The following is a 20,036-nucleotide window of genomic DNA, read 5'->3' as shown; positions in this document are numbered from 1 at the left end:
AAGATGAAGTTTGATCTACAAATTGTATGAAGAAGTGATATCTGTGGCAAAAATGTGATCTTTCGAAGTAAGCACTGTGCAATGGTGCATCAAACAGTATGTATGAAAATGAGCCAGAGATGAACAGAATATATGTAAATTTTTAATCGTATTGTGCAGCAATTGTAGGCAAAGATATAGTGTTGTCATCGTATAATTTATTTATTTCCTATTTGGCCATTTTTTGCAGGTCATGATGTAACTCAACTTACAGTTGTACAGAGCACAGTGTGATGAAGGAGATGGGGGGAAAACTTTCAGGGCTACATGTTCCTCAGGAGAGGCTGAGGTAGACCGCTCTCAGTTTCTGGACCAGGAACTGGGCTGGACCCAGGCCCAGGTCCGGGTGACACAGGGGTCATGACCGCATCGTCGTCGATCAGCGCCCTCAATGAACGCCTGCGCCATGTGGCCACAAAGGGTAACATTGAGGAGATGGAACAACTCATTCGCCTCGGAGCAACGTTTGACACCGACAGGGTAAGTCATAGGGAACTAATTTCATTGTATTCTTTTTCATGGTACAAAACTTTCTTGAATTGCCCCTGGCTTTCAATGTGCATTACAAGTGTGGAAAGTTTTGCATGCTTTTTAAAACACCTTCACAAATCGTGGCTCACAAAATTCGCCAAAGATTCATGCACTTGAAAATTTCTGGTTTTACAGGATTGAATAGTTGACAGTGATTTCATATTCCTGCCTTCTGTTAAACTTTGATATTATATGTGGGGTCTGACTTGTCAAGGGTTCAGAAATTGTGGAGTATTCACATGAAAATACATGTACGATGCAACATTTCATTGTAAATATTTCTCGACGTTGGCAGATTCAAAATGATTCTTTGTATACCAATATCATAAATAGTCATTTTTTATACTGCATAGCAGTGTGGACACACTGGACCATCTTAATTTCTCTATAATCACAGACCAGGAAACGAGATGAAGCAAAAAATATGTAAAGTGTGCTGCAAAGAAATTGGAAATGGTCGGCACCCTTTCCGCTGGAAACTCAATGCTTGTGGTGTGGGGTGTGACTAATGGGTGCATTTGTTACACCCCACCGTGACGGGCCATTACCCCTCTGCCGGCATGGTTTGAAGCGAGTATACCAGTAAGCATTTGAAGCCATGGGGGGCTTTCAAAAGGGCGGTGCATTTCTGACTACTGATGGATGTCTGGAGTTTTCAGAGGAAGAGGGCAATATTAGACTTGACTGGTGTAGTGGTGGATCCTCCCTGAGAAGACATCATGCTGTGAATACAAACAGCAGTTTACTCTTTCACCCTAGGGTTGACCCAGAGTGACCTTTCAACTATGAGCATTGATGTCTTATAGATAGGGGGGGGGGGATGTAAGGGAGCAAAGTGAAGAGGAGGTTTTTGCAGTGATATTCAAGGTAGAGGTTAGGCCTACTACTGTAATTACCACTTATACATTCTACACTTATTATGCTCATTAAAGATCAGCTGCTGAATCTATTGAGGGTTTAGACATTAGGCGTTTTCACATCAGCCTGATAAAAATCCTAGCTCGAGATATTTTTCGCAGAAAATTGTCAGCAAAATAGCGCGCTATTTCGAAACATCGGGCTGATTTGAAAATGCCTATTGTAGATGTAGGCTATTTTGCTATGCAATTTACAGTGTACTTTCATCTTCCCTTGCTTTGCATGTGCTCTGACTACAGTCTGTCCTGTACAACTGTAACTTGGACTGAAACTGACCATTCAGACCTCTCGTTTCTATCATTAATTTCAAATTCGAAGTGCAGCGGAATTTATACTTCTTTTGCATTATTTTCCTTCACATATTTTGGAAGATCTCTGTTCCTAACCATTGTGAAATATTTTGCAAAATTTAGCCCTAAATCTTGTCTGTGTATTCTTTATTCTGTTCCCTGCCTTTGATGCACTGATATGCATCTTGAAGAAGGTACTTGTACCAGTTACCTTGGTATTGTACACTGTATACACGTACAAAGTTGTATGTATTCAGATGACCTCTTGGTATGCAAGCAGGTGTTTGTTCTTTATCTGATAGTACATCAAGTTATCAGCTCACTGATGTCCACTGTGACAACAGTTTGTAACCTATCTTGGTTGTACCCTTGTAGGGATCACAAGTTAAATTCAATAAGAATGTGTGAAGTACCGTGTGTGAGTACAAGTCCCAAGTTAGTCGGCTTTTATAGATAGTACATCACCCAACAGTCAAACCTGTCTTTATAGTAGCCACCTGTTTATAGTGGCCATCTGCTCTATGTGGCCACTTCACATCCCCCCTGATAGAAATTATACATGTCCTCAAGACTTGATCTAATGTGGCATTTAGCAGGCCCTGCAAGTACAGCTACCTGTACCTGATTTGCCTCCTGTGGGCCATGTATTTTACTGTGCATAACATCCACCAACTTTGATATCAAATCTCATCTTCTGGTGTGCTGCTGTAAACGTGGAACTCTTCCGCAGTGTGGAATATTTTATACATGTAGAAAATTTTGCTCTCAGTGAAATTCTACACTTTAGTCCAAATATGGGAACAGCATTTTGGGGGGTTTTTTTTGGTAGATATTGAAAGGTGTTGAGAAATACTGTCATCTGCAAAATCATTTTATAAGCAAAAATTGGCTTAGCCCCCCCCCCCCCCCCCCCCCCCCCCCAAAAAAAAACAACAACAACAACAACAAACAAACAAACAAACAAACAAACAAACAAACAAAAAAACAAACAAAAACAAACAACAAAAAAAGAACAAAAACAAAAACAAAACAAAAACTGCTTCAAGTGTCACAGTTTCCTCTGTTAATACTGCACAGCAACAAGTAAATCCATTACTAAAATAAACAATGTTCTGCCAAGTTGTTTTCCCAACTCAGAGCCATTGACTCCTGAAGGGTAATAAAAGGTGCATGCTTTTTAAATCATACATTGTAGTTCAGGTTTAAATTTCCAATGATTTAGGGATGATGCTGCTCTACAGCAAGATATATCGTTTGATAAAAGCACATTTCCGTACACACACACACACACACACACACATACACAAACAAAAGGAAGGAAAACAGGAGCAATCATATGTGAGAGAATTATGCCTTCTCAAAGTATGACAGACAACAGAAACAAGAATAATCAAGACAAGCTCTGTCAGAAGTCAACCCTGTGTGGTGACCCCTCCTAATTGGGTGCCAAGCAACCTGTGTCAACCCATGAAATGTCATAGGGGTATTAAAAGCGAGTTTTGATGGTTTAGGATTGGTGTTACCGTGGTAACCATGGCCATTCGTCACAGGCAGTAAATACCAGAAAGTCAGAAAGTCACCATTTAATTGATTGTCTACAGTTTCAGTGGAATGAGTTAGGTTCTCATATGGATGCACTGCAGTTACTGTTTCTGGAATTATGTTACATAGGAAGAAACAGGATATTGTAAATATTGTTTGTGTTCTAATCCAAACCAATAAAAGTATTCTTGCGCATGGGGAACTCTGTGTTTGGCTGTAGTTGAGAGAAGCTCCAACTTGTTGGAATGTTAAGTATTGGTACTCTCAAAGTTTGCAAGATGCACACCAACAAACATTTCCTGGTTAGTCAAATAATACATGCTGACAATATGTATTGTTTTATGGTATTTGAATATGTTGTTTATAGTTTAGATGACACTTTTTAGTACTCTCTTGTTATGATTTTTTATATTTTTTTACTTTAATTGAAAGATTGCATTCATCAACTGTATTTCACTTTGCGGGTAAGGTCTTTTTTTGGATCTGCAGTTCTGATTTTATCCATTTTGTTTCTATTCTTCAGTACGGACGGACGGCACTCCACTACGCCGCTGAGAGTGGTCAGGTGAAAGCCATCAGACTGTGTGTCGCCAGAGGTTGTGAGCAGGATGTGGAAGACGCTGTAAGTATGCTTGATAAACCATGCTTTTACACGTGCCAAGAGTGGTTCCTTTGAATGCTGAATTACAAACACGATTGCAATTATGACTTGAATCATCGTTCGTTCACACGACTGAGAAAGGCTTCACAGATTCTGCAATTTCAGAGTGAGGAGAGGAGGATTGCCTTAATCCTTGCCAAGTTTCCGTCAATCACCTTTGAGCCTTCTTTCTGCAGGAGTGATTGAAATGTCACTGGAGTCTCTGCCCCTAAAAAAAACGTGATTAAAATTCTGTTATGTTCGCATGGTCATTTCATTGCTTAATTCTGGCGAAATGTGATTGGACAACACCTCCGGACCATCATTTGAAACACAATTAGGAATAACGTTTCAAATCGCCCTCCACAATTCCAGTTTGCATTCACATGGCAAGAATGCTTCATTTGAAACGTTATTCTAGTGATGCTTCATTGCAATCAACTACACTGTAGCGACTTTGGACAATGTGTACAATATGCTATGGGGTTTTCTGTGCTAATCAACAAGTAGGGCACACTATTCAAAGGGTTAGCAGCCCAGTGGGATTGGGTACATGGAGTGAATTTGGTTGTAATTTGCATTGATCATTCCCAATGGTCACTTCTTTACAGTGTGGGAGGACAGCCCTGCATGTCGCTGTAGTGTCCGATGGCCACGTGGATGCTGTGAGAGCTCTCCTTGAGGAAGGCTGTGATGTGGACAGGCAGGATGAGGTAAGTCCGATCCGCTTGACCAGTTTTAACCCGTTGAGGACGAGTCCAGAGTATACTCGGGCAGGTGTCTGTGGGGAATGCGTGTTGTAGTAAATTCAGTCCGTCCTCAATGGATTAAGGGCAGAAGGATGTTATAGGAAATGCATCGTTGCATGGTACACTTTCTGGTAGTCATTACTCCTTATATTGACCTATATTGAATGGATTTGTTCACATTATGAATGTTCATTGAATGAACTTGGTGCCCATTCAATGAACTATTGTGTGTGTTGATATATTTTGATAAGATATTTGTATTTTCATTGCAAGATCTGCCTTACTTCCGTAATAAATGTATTCAAATGTTTTGAATGATTTAGGTTATTTTTTAATTTTTTTTTTGCATTGTTGATTAGATTTTTATGTGCATTAATTTTGTGACTAGTCAAATTAGTTTGGCTGAGAACGTGCAAGGCATGCGATTATGATGTAAATCCATCTCGGTGTGAAAGAACATCGAAGAACAAATCTTTCTCATCCTGAGTCATGGTACTCATTCCAGAACTCTATCAGTTTTATCTTCATTCTATCAGTAGACTGTTCTCAGGCATTGATAACACTGTTGGGCATTGACAGCAGAACTGAGCCCTTGTCATTCTTTGATTTCATATCCAACATCCAAAGTCTAATGATGTTTTTTCGTTCCGATCCGATGAATATCACTTGTTGTTGTAAATTGACTTCTAAAAAACATTGAGCTCTTCAAACTTAGTATCCCCTTGTCTAAGCCCCTCATGTACAGTACTAGTACCCACAAAATTATGGCTCACCTGTAAAAGAAATCTATTTTCTCTACAGTGAATATCATTTGGTTGCACTTAATTCATTCACAATACCATGTATTTTGAGAATTATGTGTGCCTGTATGACACAGTAACACATACATGTATAAAAACAGAATAAAGAAAGAACCCATGCCCCCACCCCTCCCCCCTCCCCCAAAAAAGAGAAAACTGTGTCACATCAAGTTTTTTCTTTACCAGTGCTGCAAGACCTGTTGCGCACACGGCAAATCTTGTCAGTGGCCGTGTTTAGGGCTCGTCAAAAGCCCTGGGGCGCGTGATGTTATTTCCAAGACAAATCTTTGTAGAGGACCAAGCCCATAGTGACAAATTTCATCCAAACATGCGTGAGTGAAGCGCGGAAGCGGTGTGGATCCCAGACAATGGCTTGTTTCCGTATTCTTGTGTAAAAAAAAAGAAAAAGAAAATATGTGTGTTGCATCTGTCTATGTTTGTTTAGGGGTGAGTATGAGTACAGCAATGCCCAGACATACAATGACATACTCTTTATCAGCCATAGCCATTTTTGGTACAACAAAGTCGCCCATTAAGGAAGGAATTTTAGACCCCTGAGGGACTGAATATGCCATCGAGAATCGCTCATTCGTGTCGCATGGCAAAATCTCTTTATAGGCAAGAAAAAAAAGAAAAGGAAAAGAGGAAAAAGAGAAAAGAGGTTGACTTTTTGACACCTGTTCTTCCTAGTATGGCACTTCGTGGCTCATTCTCCCCCTGGTCCTTGACTGAATATCAGTTTAGCCAAGTGAGAATCTATTAATAATTGAGTATGATTTGATATTGATTGTTGGTTGGGGCTTTGCATTTACAAAATCAGAGTGCGTTTGTGCATTCATGGCAAGGGTATGTATGATGGGTGGGGGAAGGAGGAGAAAGGTGGTGTAGTCTACAAGTGCGGGTAACCTTTTGACTACGTTCCAATGAAGTGGTATACAAGAGCATGGAATATGCAGACTTGTTTTACAACCAAATGTTTTTAGAATTGATTGTTTTGTTTTTATGATAGATATCATCTTGTGTTAATTGCAGGGTTTATTAATCCATACTTGTACATTGTACATATGAATGTAATTATATACAATGTACATTGAGGAAGAAAGGTTTGCGGTGACACCATGTGTATGTCGTCCTTAATCAGATCATTGCTTGGCAGAAGAAGAGTGTAGAAAGAGGAGAATTGAAGAGGGAAGCGACATATTGATTCCGCATTCCATAGTTCACATTGTTCACCGACTTCGTTCTTCTCTTTAGTGTCATGAATCTTCATTTCTCTCTCCTATCTCTGTGATTTTCCAACCTTCAACTCCTCCCTCTTCCTCTTCCCTTCTATTTCATCTTTCTCCTCCTAACCATGTCCGAACATCCTCCTTGATTCTCACTCTATTCACTCTCTCTGTTCCCTTCTCTACCGTCTCCACTAGTGCAACTTCAACTTCCAGCCCATTACTGTCCCCCGCTCTTCACTTTTTGCCCTCCTTACAACCCCCATATGTCACTTCCCTCTTCAATTCTCCTCTTCCTAGACTCTTCTTCTGCCAAGCAACGATCCGGTTAAGGACTACATACACACGGTGTCACCGCAAACCTTTCTCCCTCATTTACTTCACCATGCAAACCTTCAATCAACACACAAAGTACATTGTACATCTCCTTCTTTTCTTGGTAAAATCTATTGTTTTAGGACCCAACTGTGGCTGCTAGAGGAACATTTGTCATTTCTTCCCTTTTCAAGAATATCTTTTTCTTTCACCTCAAGCAGTGAGTTAAAGAGGTTTTTCAGATAGTTAATAGACACAATGGTGGTGTTCAAGTTATGCTATCAGTATGAATTTTTCAAATTGGTAAAAAGATTGGCTGAAGTACGTTCCTCGGACAATTACCGTTAATTACTGTCATTTCTCTTACCCCCCACAGAAGGGTAACACAGCCCTGCACGAGGCGGCCTGGTACGGCTTCAGCCAGTCTGTCGACACCATTATCAAGATGGGCAAGGCCAATGTACATGCAAGCAACAAGGTATTGGGTGCTTCCTTCATGTGACTTGTCTCCCACCCCTACAAATATTCAAATAAAATAATGTGATAGAGATATCCGATGAAGTACTAAATGAGGTAAGTTTTGCTTCCCGGATGTATATACGGCAATACATTTACATTTAACTTGTTTGTTTCTTCGTTTTCTTTACATCCAATAAGTTGTCAGTCAATTGCTTTGCCAGTCTTAATTCTTTCTTTCTTTACAGACTGATCAGATGTTCAGTCAGCTTGGCATATTTTCTCCCCTATACGCGCAATTTGTCCATTCTTGCCAGTCTTCATTCTACTTTTGCTTCTTTTACAGAGTGGCAAAATGACCATTTGCTGTATAACCTGCATGTCAGGGAATAATTTTCCTGGTATCGCATAGCGATTAGCTATGCATTTTGGTGTGACTGCTATACAAAATATTGTTTGTGTAGCAATTTTATTACATAGAAGTGTACACTAGTTTTTTGAAGATCTACCCCCATCGACTAAAATTGCTATTCAATTTTGAGAAGGTAAATTATTCCCTGCATGATGTTGACATGCATCTGATCTGAAAGAGTAAAAGTAATTTCAAAATCAGGGAGATCTGAAAGAGTAAAAGTAATTTCAAAATCAGGGAGATCTTAAATTCTGCCATTCCAACATGAGAAGATTCACTTCTTTGAGTAGCTGTACCTCTCTTGAACACCAGTCTTGATCCTTTCTCTCCCACACAGACTGGCCAGAAACCCATTCACCTTGCCTGTCAGAACGGCCGCAACCAGAGCACCAGGCTCCTGCTCAAGGCTGGCACACACCCCAACGTCAAGAACAACGTAAGATTATCATCAGTCCTGTGGATTGTGTAAAATCTGTGATTTCCTCTAAAAGAGAAATAGATTTAAAAATAGCAAGTAGTCATCCTTGTAGTTTTTGCTGTTTTAGCGGCCATTGTAGTGTGCCCTTCCTTCCTCTTCTAAATCAACAACAAAACTCTGATATGCAGGACTGTGATGAAGTTTTGGTCAGTAGAATGCAAGCAAACAGTTTTCAGGCATGCTCAACATGACCATCAGTGTAAAAATCCATGTTTTGAAGTATCCTAGCATCTTTTATATTGTTTTCTAAGTATCACACATGAAGTAAAATACTCCAGTTTTGCTGTGTATAATTTCATTGTTCTCTCAGTTGGCAGTGAAAAGCGTCATAGCCAAAATGTTTTTAGTTTGTTACAGCTGTACTTTATGTTGCTGTCAAAGAAGGGAACTGTTCCATAAAGCTTGTGTCAGGGCTTTATCATGCTCTGTTGTAAACAAAGACATAGTTGCATATTAAAAACCCCTACCGCTGGACTTACCGCTCCTTTCTAGCGGTAAGTCTTCAAATTAGCAGTAAATTTTGTAATCCTTGATGCTGATTGGCTGTGACACCTAATTTTGACGGTAGTTACAATTGAAATTCAATGGTAAGTTTTTTGCAACGGGCCCCTGATGTTTTCTTTGCCATCGTTTTTCTCCATAGTCTGGTGAAACACCCCTCCACATCGCTTGCCTGTTCGGCCACATCACCTGTGCGAGGATTCTGCTCAGTGCCGGCTGTGATGCAAATGCAAAAAAGCAGGTATGGAACGGAGGCCATGTTCACAACTGTATGTATGGGCAGGGATTGGGGACTCTTGTTGTCTTAGTATCTCATGCAAAACAAATCTTGAGCTCATGGTTATTATAATCTAAGAGACTCTGTTTAGATGTGTTATCTTGTACAGACTGTCTCTGGTATCAGTCTGTTGGTCATGGTACATGCTCATAAGCTTTGATTGGGGTTTAGGTCGATGCCAGCATCTCTGAATGACACTGATGATGTTGATGTTAAATGATGACATTTGTCAGAACGCAGATTCATTTTGAGCATTCTGCTATTGGTATGTTCTTCCAGCCATGGCTGAAAATGTGTACCGTCACCTGCTGATTGCAATAGACACTTTATAAAACAGACCATCATCATTCTTATTAACACGTCATTCTTAGCACATCATTTTTAGCACATCAGTCTTTGAGGCCAGAAGTTTCTTTACAAGGTCGCTCTGAAACTCGATCTATGGCAGGGATTAAGCTGATGAACGTTTCTCACCTCAGTTGAACGTTGAATAACAGAGAAGAGTGATGCAGGGTTGACATAACTGAGGCAAAGACACAAAGACGCCTTCAAACACACACCCACACAGGTACACACACATTAAAAATATACACACATATGCATGCAGTATGATTCAGTGATATTCAAAGGGATTGTTGTGGGCATGTCAGGAACCAAAGTATTAATGACTCTTTCTCTTTTTCTCTTTTCTTTCCCACCCCTTACCCATTCTTCATGCCACCTTCATCTCCCCTCTCCCCTACCCCCTACCCACTTCTCTTTACACTCTTCATACACTCTGCCCACACCCCACCCACAGGATGGCAACACCGCCCTTCACGTGGCCGCCAGCCTGGGCAAACTGAAGATCACCAGACTGCTGATTGAGTCACAGTGTCAGGTGGAGCTCAGGAACAAGGTAAGCTCCACATCTAACAGCATACATACTTCAGTTGGACTCGAAGCAATGACCTCCTCAAGGGCGAATCCAGGAATTCCGTAAAGGGAAGAGCCTTTGCAAAATTAAAGGGGGGTGCCCCCCCCCCCATTCTTTTGATTTTATCTCTTTTTGTTTTAACCAAAAATAAAGAGGGGGCGCGCACCCAGTGTGCCCCCCTCTGGATCCACCACTGCTCCTGATTACCAGACAGGTGTCATATCCATTAGACTACCGAGCATTCACAGTAGCATATCTAAACCATCACACAAGGAGGTGGAAATTGGTGCAACGGATTGTCAAATTTGCCCTACATCGACATCGACATTGACTAAATTCACACTGATTAGTCCGTATCTTAGTAGTAGCCATGATAAAAATCATGGGCATACATACTTCAGTTGGACTCAAAGCAACAACCTCCTGATTGCTAGACAGGTGTCATATCCACAAGACTACCAATAAACTTCCGCCTGATATTCAGTGATGGTTCTGACCCCTCGTAGCAATGGGTACTGCATAGTTATTCGAACTAATTATTCTTGTAGTCTAGTGTATATAATGTTCTGTAGTCTAGTGGATGTGACACCTCTTCACTGTTTTGTCTCTGTTCTATTTTCTGGGCATGTCCTTCCTTCCCAGCATCACAGCCACAAATTTTTTGTCCTCTGCAGAATATTGTGACAGTAGGATTGACACAACCACTGAAGCAGTAGACTTGTTGCAATATACTGCTGTTGTAAGGTGGAAATAAACTTGAAAAGTCTGCATCATGTGTCTGATAAATGAAATGTCCAATATATCATAGAAGTCGAACACAATACAGGCACACTCTGCCTCTTCATTTTTTTTAATTTTTTTTTTTGCATTTCTTTTTGCCAATGAAGAGTCTGACTTTCTTTCCTCACTTTGACACTGAATTCTATGTCTATCATTGCTTTATCAACACAATTTTTCAAATCCACATTTACTGGAGACAGAACAAAGTGGTCCTTTTGAACTTGACATGCAGTTCTATGCCCACTTAACCCTAAAAAGACTGGGGGGGGGGGCCTAAAAGACCCCCCGCGACATTTTGCGCGATTACTCTGCAACACGCAATGCTCTCGCCGCGATGCTCTATGACTTTTTTCTTTCGAGTTTCCCGCACATTTTGTCACCAAATTTGTGACGCCCGGGGGTACGGTTCTGAAGTTACATGACTTTTTGTACATGCACGTGAGGCCGAAAATGGCTCAAAATGTGATTTTGTGCACAAAGTCAAATTTGCAAATTGAGTTTTTTCACATGGTTCATATACATATGCTTATTTTTACTCTCAATGGCTAAAATTAATTTGTTTTAGGAGTATTATGCTTCAAAAAGTGTCTGCCACAAAATTTTGTTAAAAAAACAACAAAAACAAAAGGTCAAAAAACAAAGAATACATAAGAAATTCATAAAACAATAAAATAAATAAGAAATTAATTTTGATACCAATTTTTTTTTCAAGTACATTTGCTAAGAATGCCACAAAGAATAATTAGACCAAAAATGAGCACTTTTAGAGCTTTATTTACCGATTTAGATCAAAGAGTCTGATTTCTCGCATAAATTAGTATAATTAATCAAAATAAAATATAAGAAGACTGTTTTGGAAAATTTAAATATACAATCTTGTAGATTACATCGCACACTACCATTGTGCAAATTTCCGCAGCGATCGCGCGATCCACGGCCGAGATCTTAAGGGGGCGCCCTTTTGGGCCCCCCCCCCCCCCCCCAGTCTTTCGAGCTACCAAAATAGCCCAGTCTTTTTAGGGTTAAACTGCACTACATTCCAATACTTTGCTTCCTTGTACCTGAAGCAAAAACAAAATGAAAAAGTATTTCTATTATCTATATCACAGCTTTATTGGAAGTGGACCAGAGTAATAAAAGTGTGTAAAGGTGATAAGACAAGCCAATGTCAGGAAAAAAACAAGCAGATGAATAAACAAAACATACAATTTTGAGTAGCCTGTGGATGTTTGAGTGCTTTCGTGATATTTTTCATTTTGTAATGATGGAAGCCCCTATATGCTTTGCCGACAGAACAATCAAACAGCCTTGGAACTTGCCCGCCAGAACGATCATGCAGACGCTGTGTTGCTCCTTCTTGGTGCTCACAAGGTATGTCCAATTCTACCTCCCTTTTCAGAGAAACACCGAGTAGTTATATTCTGCAGGTTCTGTCATAGACATGAAATTAAGTGTAGGTTAGATTTATGTCTTATTCCTCCTTTTGCTGTGCACTGTCTTCTGGTACAATACGGTGTCATGTTCCATAGTAAAAAGTGCACCTTAGTTTGACAAGGAGAAATTGTAGATAGCAATACAACAACAACAATACACCTCGATAGGGACATTGCCAGTCACTCAATGAAATCAAATTTACATGTAGAATGCCCTCACACTCTATCCTCTTGCGAGCAACATTACTGATGATTAAGAAATAGTTTTTTTTTTTTTTTTTTTTTTGTGTAGTTGTAAGGAAAAGGGAAAATTTTTATTCCATCGGTACATTTTTCTAGATTGGATTTGACCACTCACAAAATATTACACTCTCAAAGTATATGTTGTGTACATTATTTAATTCATAACTTTGTCCAGTATTTCATAAAGAAAGTTATCCATTATTTGGTATCTGGGCTTTAGTGTAAGAAACCCACTGTGATGTGCTTTGTCCATACTGCACCAATAGCAGAAGTGTAGCATTTCGACAGAGTTCAAAAGTAGGATAAAATTCTGCATGAATAGAGTTGTCCTAATGCGGCCAATACAGGGTGCCTCACAAGGAATAGCAACAATGCTTGGGAACTGTGCTTATGTTATATGTGACCAACACTGCTCATTACATTTGTATGTCATATGCGTACTATCATCAGTTGCGGAAGGGCAAACGATCCTTCTTCTCACTGAAGAAGAAGAAAGGCGGAGATCCAGCAGACGACCTTGGCGATGCCTCTCACCACCATCATCGCCATGGAGACCACTCTCCTCACAAGCATGATGACAAGCATGGCAGGGGACACAGGGATGAAAAGGGGGTGAGTTACAGACTCTTTGTTGTATCAGACAGTTTGGAAAGTCCACCCCGTCAGTGCCAGCATAATCTTGCGTTATGTTAAGAATAGAAGTCTGCTATTCAGATTCATGAAATTCTTCCATCGAGTTGCTCTTATTGCAAATGATTAATAAATTGCCCTACATCAACGCCTGTCTGATGATCAGGAGGTCGTAGGTTCGAATCCTGCCCGAGTATGTGTGCCCATGATTTGTCATGGCTACTACTAAAACGCTGATCAATTCAGTGCTTATTTATGTCGATGTAGGGCAATTTGGTGATCATTTGCAATAAGAAATTTGCTAGTTTACACCTATGAAAGGCTTCCAAAAGGTCTTTAGAAAAGTAAGGTGTTGCTCTATTTGACTGTTAAGTCATATGAGTACTTCATATTCAATTCAAATGGCTTCCATTCAGTGATCTGCTCTGGCCTCAATGAATTCTTTAATTTTGTAGTACACGAGATGATGATAAAATGCAGGTGCCATCTGTCATGTACAGAGTCGGCTATCCAGCTTTTCATGTGCCTTTTTAGGGGTAGTCCATATCTCAGTCATATATTTGTGAGTTGCCATTGCTATTTGGAAAACACCAATTGTACAGCCATTGAATTTTCAAGGGTAAATTGGCATTAAATTGTATGACAGGGTCATTTGTACAATTTTCAGATGTCAAGAACACTTGTCTGTCTGTCTTATATTTTGGTTGGTTTGTTTGTTGGTGGGTTGGTTGGTAGGTTTGTGTCTTTGTTTGTTTTTAGGGGATGGATGGAACAGTTATTATCCCCAAACTTGAAACAAAATCTCCAAATTTTACATTTTACACAGAGAGATGGTAAGAAGGGCGATGATGATGTTGACGGGGATCATAGAGGAGCCCGTGTGAGAGGGAGGCGGGAGCTGGGAGGGCTGGAGAGGCACTCCTCTGGGAGCAGCAAGGGCAAGTCAAAGAAGAAACGTGACCAGGTCAGTGGCTCATGTCTTTTCATTGCCGTTTCAATTTCTTTTGGCAGCCGCTCTGTGCAGTGTACAGATGATTTAAGGGGTGATCAAAAGAACCAGGGAATTTTTTTCGTCATTAACTTATCACTTTATAGTGCGGATATGTGCATGTTGTGGGGGGGGGGGGGAGTATATTTGGGGAATTCGATGTTGATGAATTACATTATTTGGTTTTTGAAATTAGTGCTCCCAAGGTTGTCATTCAAGAGTGGGACTAGTCGACCACTCAAGGCTATGCAAACCCATTGTCTAGCACTACAATCTGCAACACTGTCACAGGCTGTAGGGCACTAACTCTGCAATTCAATACAGTTTTGTTTTGAAAATTCTGTAGCACATTGTGTAGTGACTGACATTTGCCCTTCTAAGTAAGATGGGTTCATGGTTACAGAGCCATCGTGCTGATAGAGTTTCATCCAAGAAGTTGCATAACGCTGTTGGGGCAACAAAACTTTGTTTCTCACAAATGTCAAATGTTCTGGAGAGCGAAAATACATGGCAGCCATTGCACTATAACAAATACATTTGTAGGATTGCCTTTCCTGAGACTTGCAGTGGTAGCTCCATTTTATTTGTAAGACAGCTGGGGTTTGGGCGAGACATCTCTTGACTGATTATCTGACGATTACTCTAAAGAAGTGATTTTCACCAAAATTTGAGATACAAGCTTTTGTCACCCCATTGATGAAAAACTTGCTTATCTCACTGGCATTATTTACCATTTAAAGATGAAACAAATACCCCAGCTTTAGTCTTTCAAAGTAGATTTAAAATGTGAGTTAGGGGTAGAAACAACCAATGTAAAATGTTCAATGTTTAAGTATTGTTGAGTATACAAAATGTGAACAATAGTTATAATGAGATTGTTTCTAGAATAAGCCATCTACGGTTATGGTTTATTGAATAAAATAGTGATATCTCCTTATATTTTGGCCTTATTGCAATTTTTTTTTTTTTTTGTTAGGATGTTTTGTGATACAACTAACCTACACATATGCATCAGATGTGATAATTCAAATTCTTTTCAAATCACTGCTCCCAATGGTAAACAATGCCTTCAACTTGATGCCCTCTTGTCATTTCAGAGGCGGGAGGAAGGCCAGTTTAGGATGGACCTGGCCCGAGACCAGCACCTCTTTGTGAAGGAGGAGCTCAGGAAGAAGGTGCGCTCAGAGAAAAAGCTCCAGGCGGACATCCAGAGGGGGAGGGAGATGGGTAACCCCACGGGGGTGGGGCACCCCCTCGTCAGGACGCAGCTCTTCAAGGACAAGACTGGCAAGGTCCTGGAGGTGGGCTAGGCAAAATCCTTTAAATATTGCAACCTATTGACAGCTTGGCCCCGAATTTCTGATATGACATCCTCAGCTGCAAATGTAGCTGCCAAATTAAGTGTGGTGTCACATTAGGTGTGATGTACTCCATGTTGTCTGTTAGGGGTAATGTTTGCTGAGTTATTGGATTGTGATGCTAAACCAAGTTTGTTTTGTTTGTGGGTTTCGTGAAGTACAAAAATTGAACCAAGGAGGGCCAAAACAACACAGCAAATAAGTCATGAATCTGAAAAGTATGTCTTATCATGTCTCTGTACACATTCCCCTATCTTTGCCTGACGTGATCAAAAGCAAAATGCCAAAACTGAGAAAAACAGCAGAAAATACATGTGAAATGTTCTCTGATAGTGAGGAAGATTTTGATCAGATCTTGAACAAATGTATGCAATCTCCTATCTGCAAGTTCAATTTGGTCTGTGAAAAGGCAAATTCTTCCCACCGTAGAATTTTATCAGCATCCCAAAATATACTTTTGTTATCCTTTCTTCTGTGTGTCTGAAGGTGCCAATGCCTGTTCACTGCAACTGCTCCTCGTACATCAAGAAACTTGAGAACCAGGTGGAGGCAAGCAAGGAGAGATTGCTTCATGAGATGGACATGTCCAAGGCCCGCTTTGAGGGCCGAATGAACAATATGGAAAAGCGCATGGTCCACCAGGCCCAGTGCCTGGACCAGCTGTGCAAGGAGCGCATAGCGGCGGAGCGGGCGGACTGCATCCACCGGATCGACCAGAGGGCCATGGAGGAGCGGGAGAAGTGGGCCAGGGACCAGGAGCGCCGGGCTGATGCCCTGCGGAGGGAACTCAGGCAGTGGTTTGAGTCGAGGATACAGCCGCTGCATGAGCAGCTCAGCAGGACTTGCCTAGATGATGCATGCATCGAGGCCCCTCAGGCCGCGAGGAGAGGAAGGCCGCGAGCAGGGCGCTATAGGCTCCGTGGTCATGACATGGCTTTTGGTCGGGTGCGTTCAAAGTCTGAGAGCAATCTCAGCGACTGTGACTTCATGGAGGAGGAGGAAGATGAGGAGGATAGCGAGGAGGAAGATGAAAGTGATGAGGAAGAAGATGAGATCGACCACGGTGGCCATTTTTCAATGGAGGAGACGCAGACGAGCTCCCAGCTGCCCAGCGAACAGTCGCCGCACCGCTACAGGAATGGTGGCAGCCGGAGTGAGGAGAGTGAGTATGCCAAGACTGGCGCCATTCCAAAGAAGGGGCGGAGCTGCAGTTTCAGGCAAGCTGTCAGCGATGAGGACAGACAAAGCGGAGGAAGCAACAGCAGTAGAGGGACACCGCTAAGCATGGTGGCGGGTACCTATCGCCCGCCCCTGGTGGCGAGCCACGAACGATCTCCACCCGTTGACCCCCATCACTCGCTCCCTCCAGACTTTGTGCTTCCGTCTCAAGAGACAGACGACACTGACTCATCCGAAACGGACACTGACACAGACACTGAGACGGCCTCGCAGATGTCCATGGAGACCGTCTCGGCGAGAGCGAAGTCGATAGGAGGGTCTACGCATGTGTCGTCCTCAACTCGCGATTCGGGTCACCACACAATGAAGGGTTCGAGCGTGTCATCGGGCCGCAGGTCGACTGCACCAATGAGTGGCGACCAGATTGCCTATCGGGCTCTGACGGTCAATGCGAGACCCCCTCCTCCCTTGCAGGCAGTCACAAACTCTCGCCCCCTATTCAGTGCACAGCCACCACCATCTCAGCTGCGCGTGCAGGCCAACTTTTCGCCGGCGTTCAGTCCACCGGTGTCGCCTTCCTCCACAGCGTCCCAGCCACTGTCTACCTCAACGCTGACATCCAGCGAAGGACAGAGAATGGTGACCCCCGTCAATGAGTACCCTACAAGTGAGAACCCCTCCCCAACAGACTCTGCAAAAACTCCCTCCAGCACCTCCTCTTCAGGTGTCTCCTCAGGGGAGGCGTCCTCCTTTCCAAATTCCTCCCCGATCAAGTACAATGTGGTTAGTCCCCAAAGCGGTCAGTCCTACCAGCGAATCTACAATCCTCGTGCCCCCGCGGCTCATCAGTCGGATCTTGTCAAAGACGTCGCGACGCGTAACTGGGCCCCTCCTCGCAGGGATGAACCTCCAGCATACTCGAGCAGAACAAACGGTGCCCTGCGCGGTGGCCCACCACCTCATTGGAACAGTGGCAATCAGGTGAGGAACTTCAATAATGGCAATAACAATGGATCGTATGTTCCGAACAATCCCACCATGGATCACCCAGGGAATGGCCAGCCGTACCAGCAACCTAATCCCAACAGACCGCCCTCCAGAACGTTTGCTATGATAGGCAGGCCAGTCGGGGCTCAGAACCGTCCGGATGCCACGAACAATCCTGCTGGCACCCACTATGAAAATGGTGCAGGTGGTAGTGCAGTGCCACCGAGGTCAGCAGCGAGTCGTCTTGGAGTGACCCCATCCCTCTCCGGATTCAGGTATTCATCGAGCCACGTGCCTCCCAACGGCGGGAGCCATCCTCCCCAGCAATCCCTTCCCACCACTCACATGCCCAGCTGCAGTGGCAGCAACGTTGCAACCACTTACGCAAGCTCTGATAGTAGAACTCTTCCGTCGGGATCCAGGACTGGTGCAGTCCAACCGCCAAGTTTTACCGCCGCAAACGCGTCCAGACCAAACAGTGTCGATGTGCGAAATGGAAGCAGCAGCAGCAGTACTTTCATGAGGGACGTTGAACACTATAACCGCAGTGCCCCACCCCAGCAAAAGCTGAAGTACACCAAGGAGCTCTTTCTCTGATTGTTAGTGTGCACTGCCCATGTAGTTTGTAAGTGTAATGATCAAATGATATTTCAAAACAGCTAGCAAAAAAGTGTATTTGTAAACTGCACTCTCCTTTCCTGATTGTATGAGAGCTTGCATGATATATTTGTTGCAGGACCAACATTTTGACAGTGAAATAACTGACCCTATTTTATTTTTTAAGTTAGAGTATTTGTCTATCTAATTATGCTTATAAAAAAATCCAATAACTTAGATTACTCATGGGATCATTAAGGTTAGTAAGAAAGATATGATACACTATGAGGATGTAAGAAATGAAAAGTACAATGAAAGGAAAGGGTGATATATTAACAGTGCTCTTTTTTTGTTGTTGTTGGTTAATCTGTTAAGCCTCAAGAACCTACTGGGGTAATGTACAAAGTCAATGAGTGTCAAACAATCTGGTAAGGAATGTGTTAAATCAATGAATTGACACAGAAAAAGAATAGTAACAGTATTCCTTTTGATAACTGCAGCTTTTAAAATGATGGATTCTTCCCTTCAAAACTGAAACTGTACGACCTTCACAATTTCGCCGAACTTGGCTCATGTGACTCAGAAACTAGTGCTCAGCAAGATTTGATTTGAAAAGTGCTATACATCAGTGGTCAAGAGTTATTTCCTGTCACACATAAGCATTTGTTCCCTGATTAATCCAATACCATGATTGACACCTTTGTATGTATGCCTCAGTCCCCATAGGATGCCTGAGGCAATTATATGTATTGGTTTACTCTATTCTCATGATTTTATGTCTTTTCGTTGGCATATGTGATTTCACGTCTTTTTTTGTTTTTGTTTTTTTGTTTCCCCCAAGTTAGATGTCTGTAGTAGAATGGAAAAAAACCCAAGTATGCTCTGGATTTTTTGTGGGGAAAGGAAATATACAATATGTACGGAAGTGAAACTAATGCATTGGCCAATCACACCTTTTAGAGAGCGTTCAGTCCTTGGGATTACGTGCCTCACTGTTGAGAGTTCTGACGAGGTTTCGTTAGAGCAGTTTATGACACCCAGTCATTTGTGACTCTTTGAGGCAACAATGTTTGCATTGCCTTCCATTTGTCATGAATAAAGAAACTGACTATGCATTGTATAATCATTTATGGTTGGCATTAGCATGTCCAGCACTGCTATTATATATACAGTGTATACATTTGTACATCCATTTAAAACAGAAAGTTAACTCGTTGATATTGTGTGACTCCCGTATCCCACAGTGACATTTGCCAGAGATGACGTTACGTCACATTCTGGCAGTGCAGAATACCAATGCCAAGGGCAGCAGACTGTTTCTGTCATGTGATCAACAATGACAATCATGTGACCACATCGACCCAAAACGCAAATTGGATCTCTACCAGCCCGATTAGACCCTTGTGTGCAATCGACTGAGCTATTGAATAGGTGGATCAGTAATGCCAGCTGTCGAGTGCTGATGAGGCTGTGTGTGGCCAGAGTGTCGGCTGCTTTGGATTTGTCGCATTGCTCTTGTATCAAAGTAGGAAATCATTTGAAGTGTAATTTCAGGGAAATTGACTGAGAAAATCACTGGAAATTGTCTTCTGGAAAGTAGAAATGAGAGAATATTTCATTTATCTGTCTAAATTTCGAAAAGACGTCTGGTTTTATTCCATAGTAGAATCAATTGGCATTAAGTCAGTCATCATGTTGGCCTGTTCACCAGACAAAATGTAATTTATATAGTACTATGGCTTGTTTTCCTT

At 41.9% G+C, this 20,036-nt stretch overlaps 1 protein-coding gene across 1 annotated transcript; it reads left to right on the top strand.

The window, feature by feature from the left end:
• Positions 1-329: 329 nt before the first annotated feature.
• On the top strand, positions 330-18,285 carry LOC139719606 (uncharacterized). The gene is made up of 12 exons (XM_071631015.1): positions 330-519; positions 3,844-3,942; positions 4,572-4,673; positions 7,427-7,528; positions 8,256-8,354; positions 9,040-9,138; positions 9,974-10,072; positions 12,164-12,241; positions 12,997-13,158; positions 14,003-14,140; positions 15,262-15,465; positions 16,009-18,285. Exons 1-12 carry the CDS (start codon positions 400-402, stop codon positions 18,283-18,285), a joined length of 3,579 nt encoding a protein of 1,192 aa, XP_071487116.1. The 5' UTR covers positions 330-399.
• The last annotated feature ends 1,751 nt before the right edge of the window (positions 18,286-20,036 follow it).

This window comes from Diadema antillarum, unplaced genomic scaffold (assembly GCF_040938485.1).
Source record: "Diadema antillarum isolate AM-2024a unplaced genomic scaffold, OU_Dant_1.0 scf00000112, whole genome shotgun sequence".
In the NCBI taxonomy this organism is placed as follows: Eukaryota; Metazoa; Echinodermata; class Echinoidea; order Diadematoida; family Diadematidae; genus Diadema; species Diadema antillarum.
The sequence above is the reverse complement of the archived record's forward strand: the minus strand, read 5'-3'. Positions and strand labels throughout refer to the sequence as shown.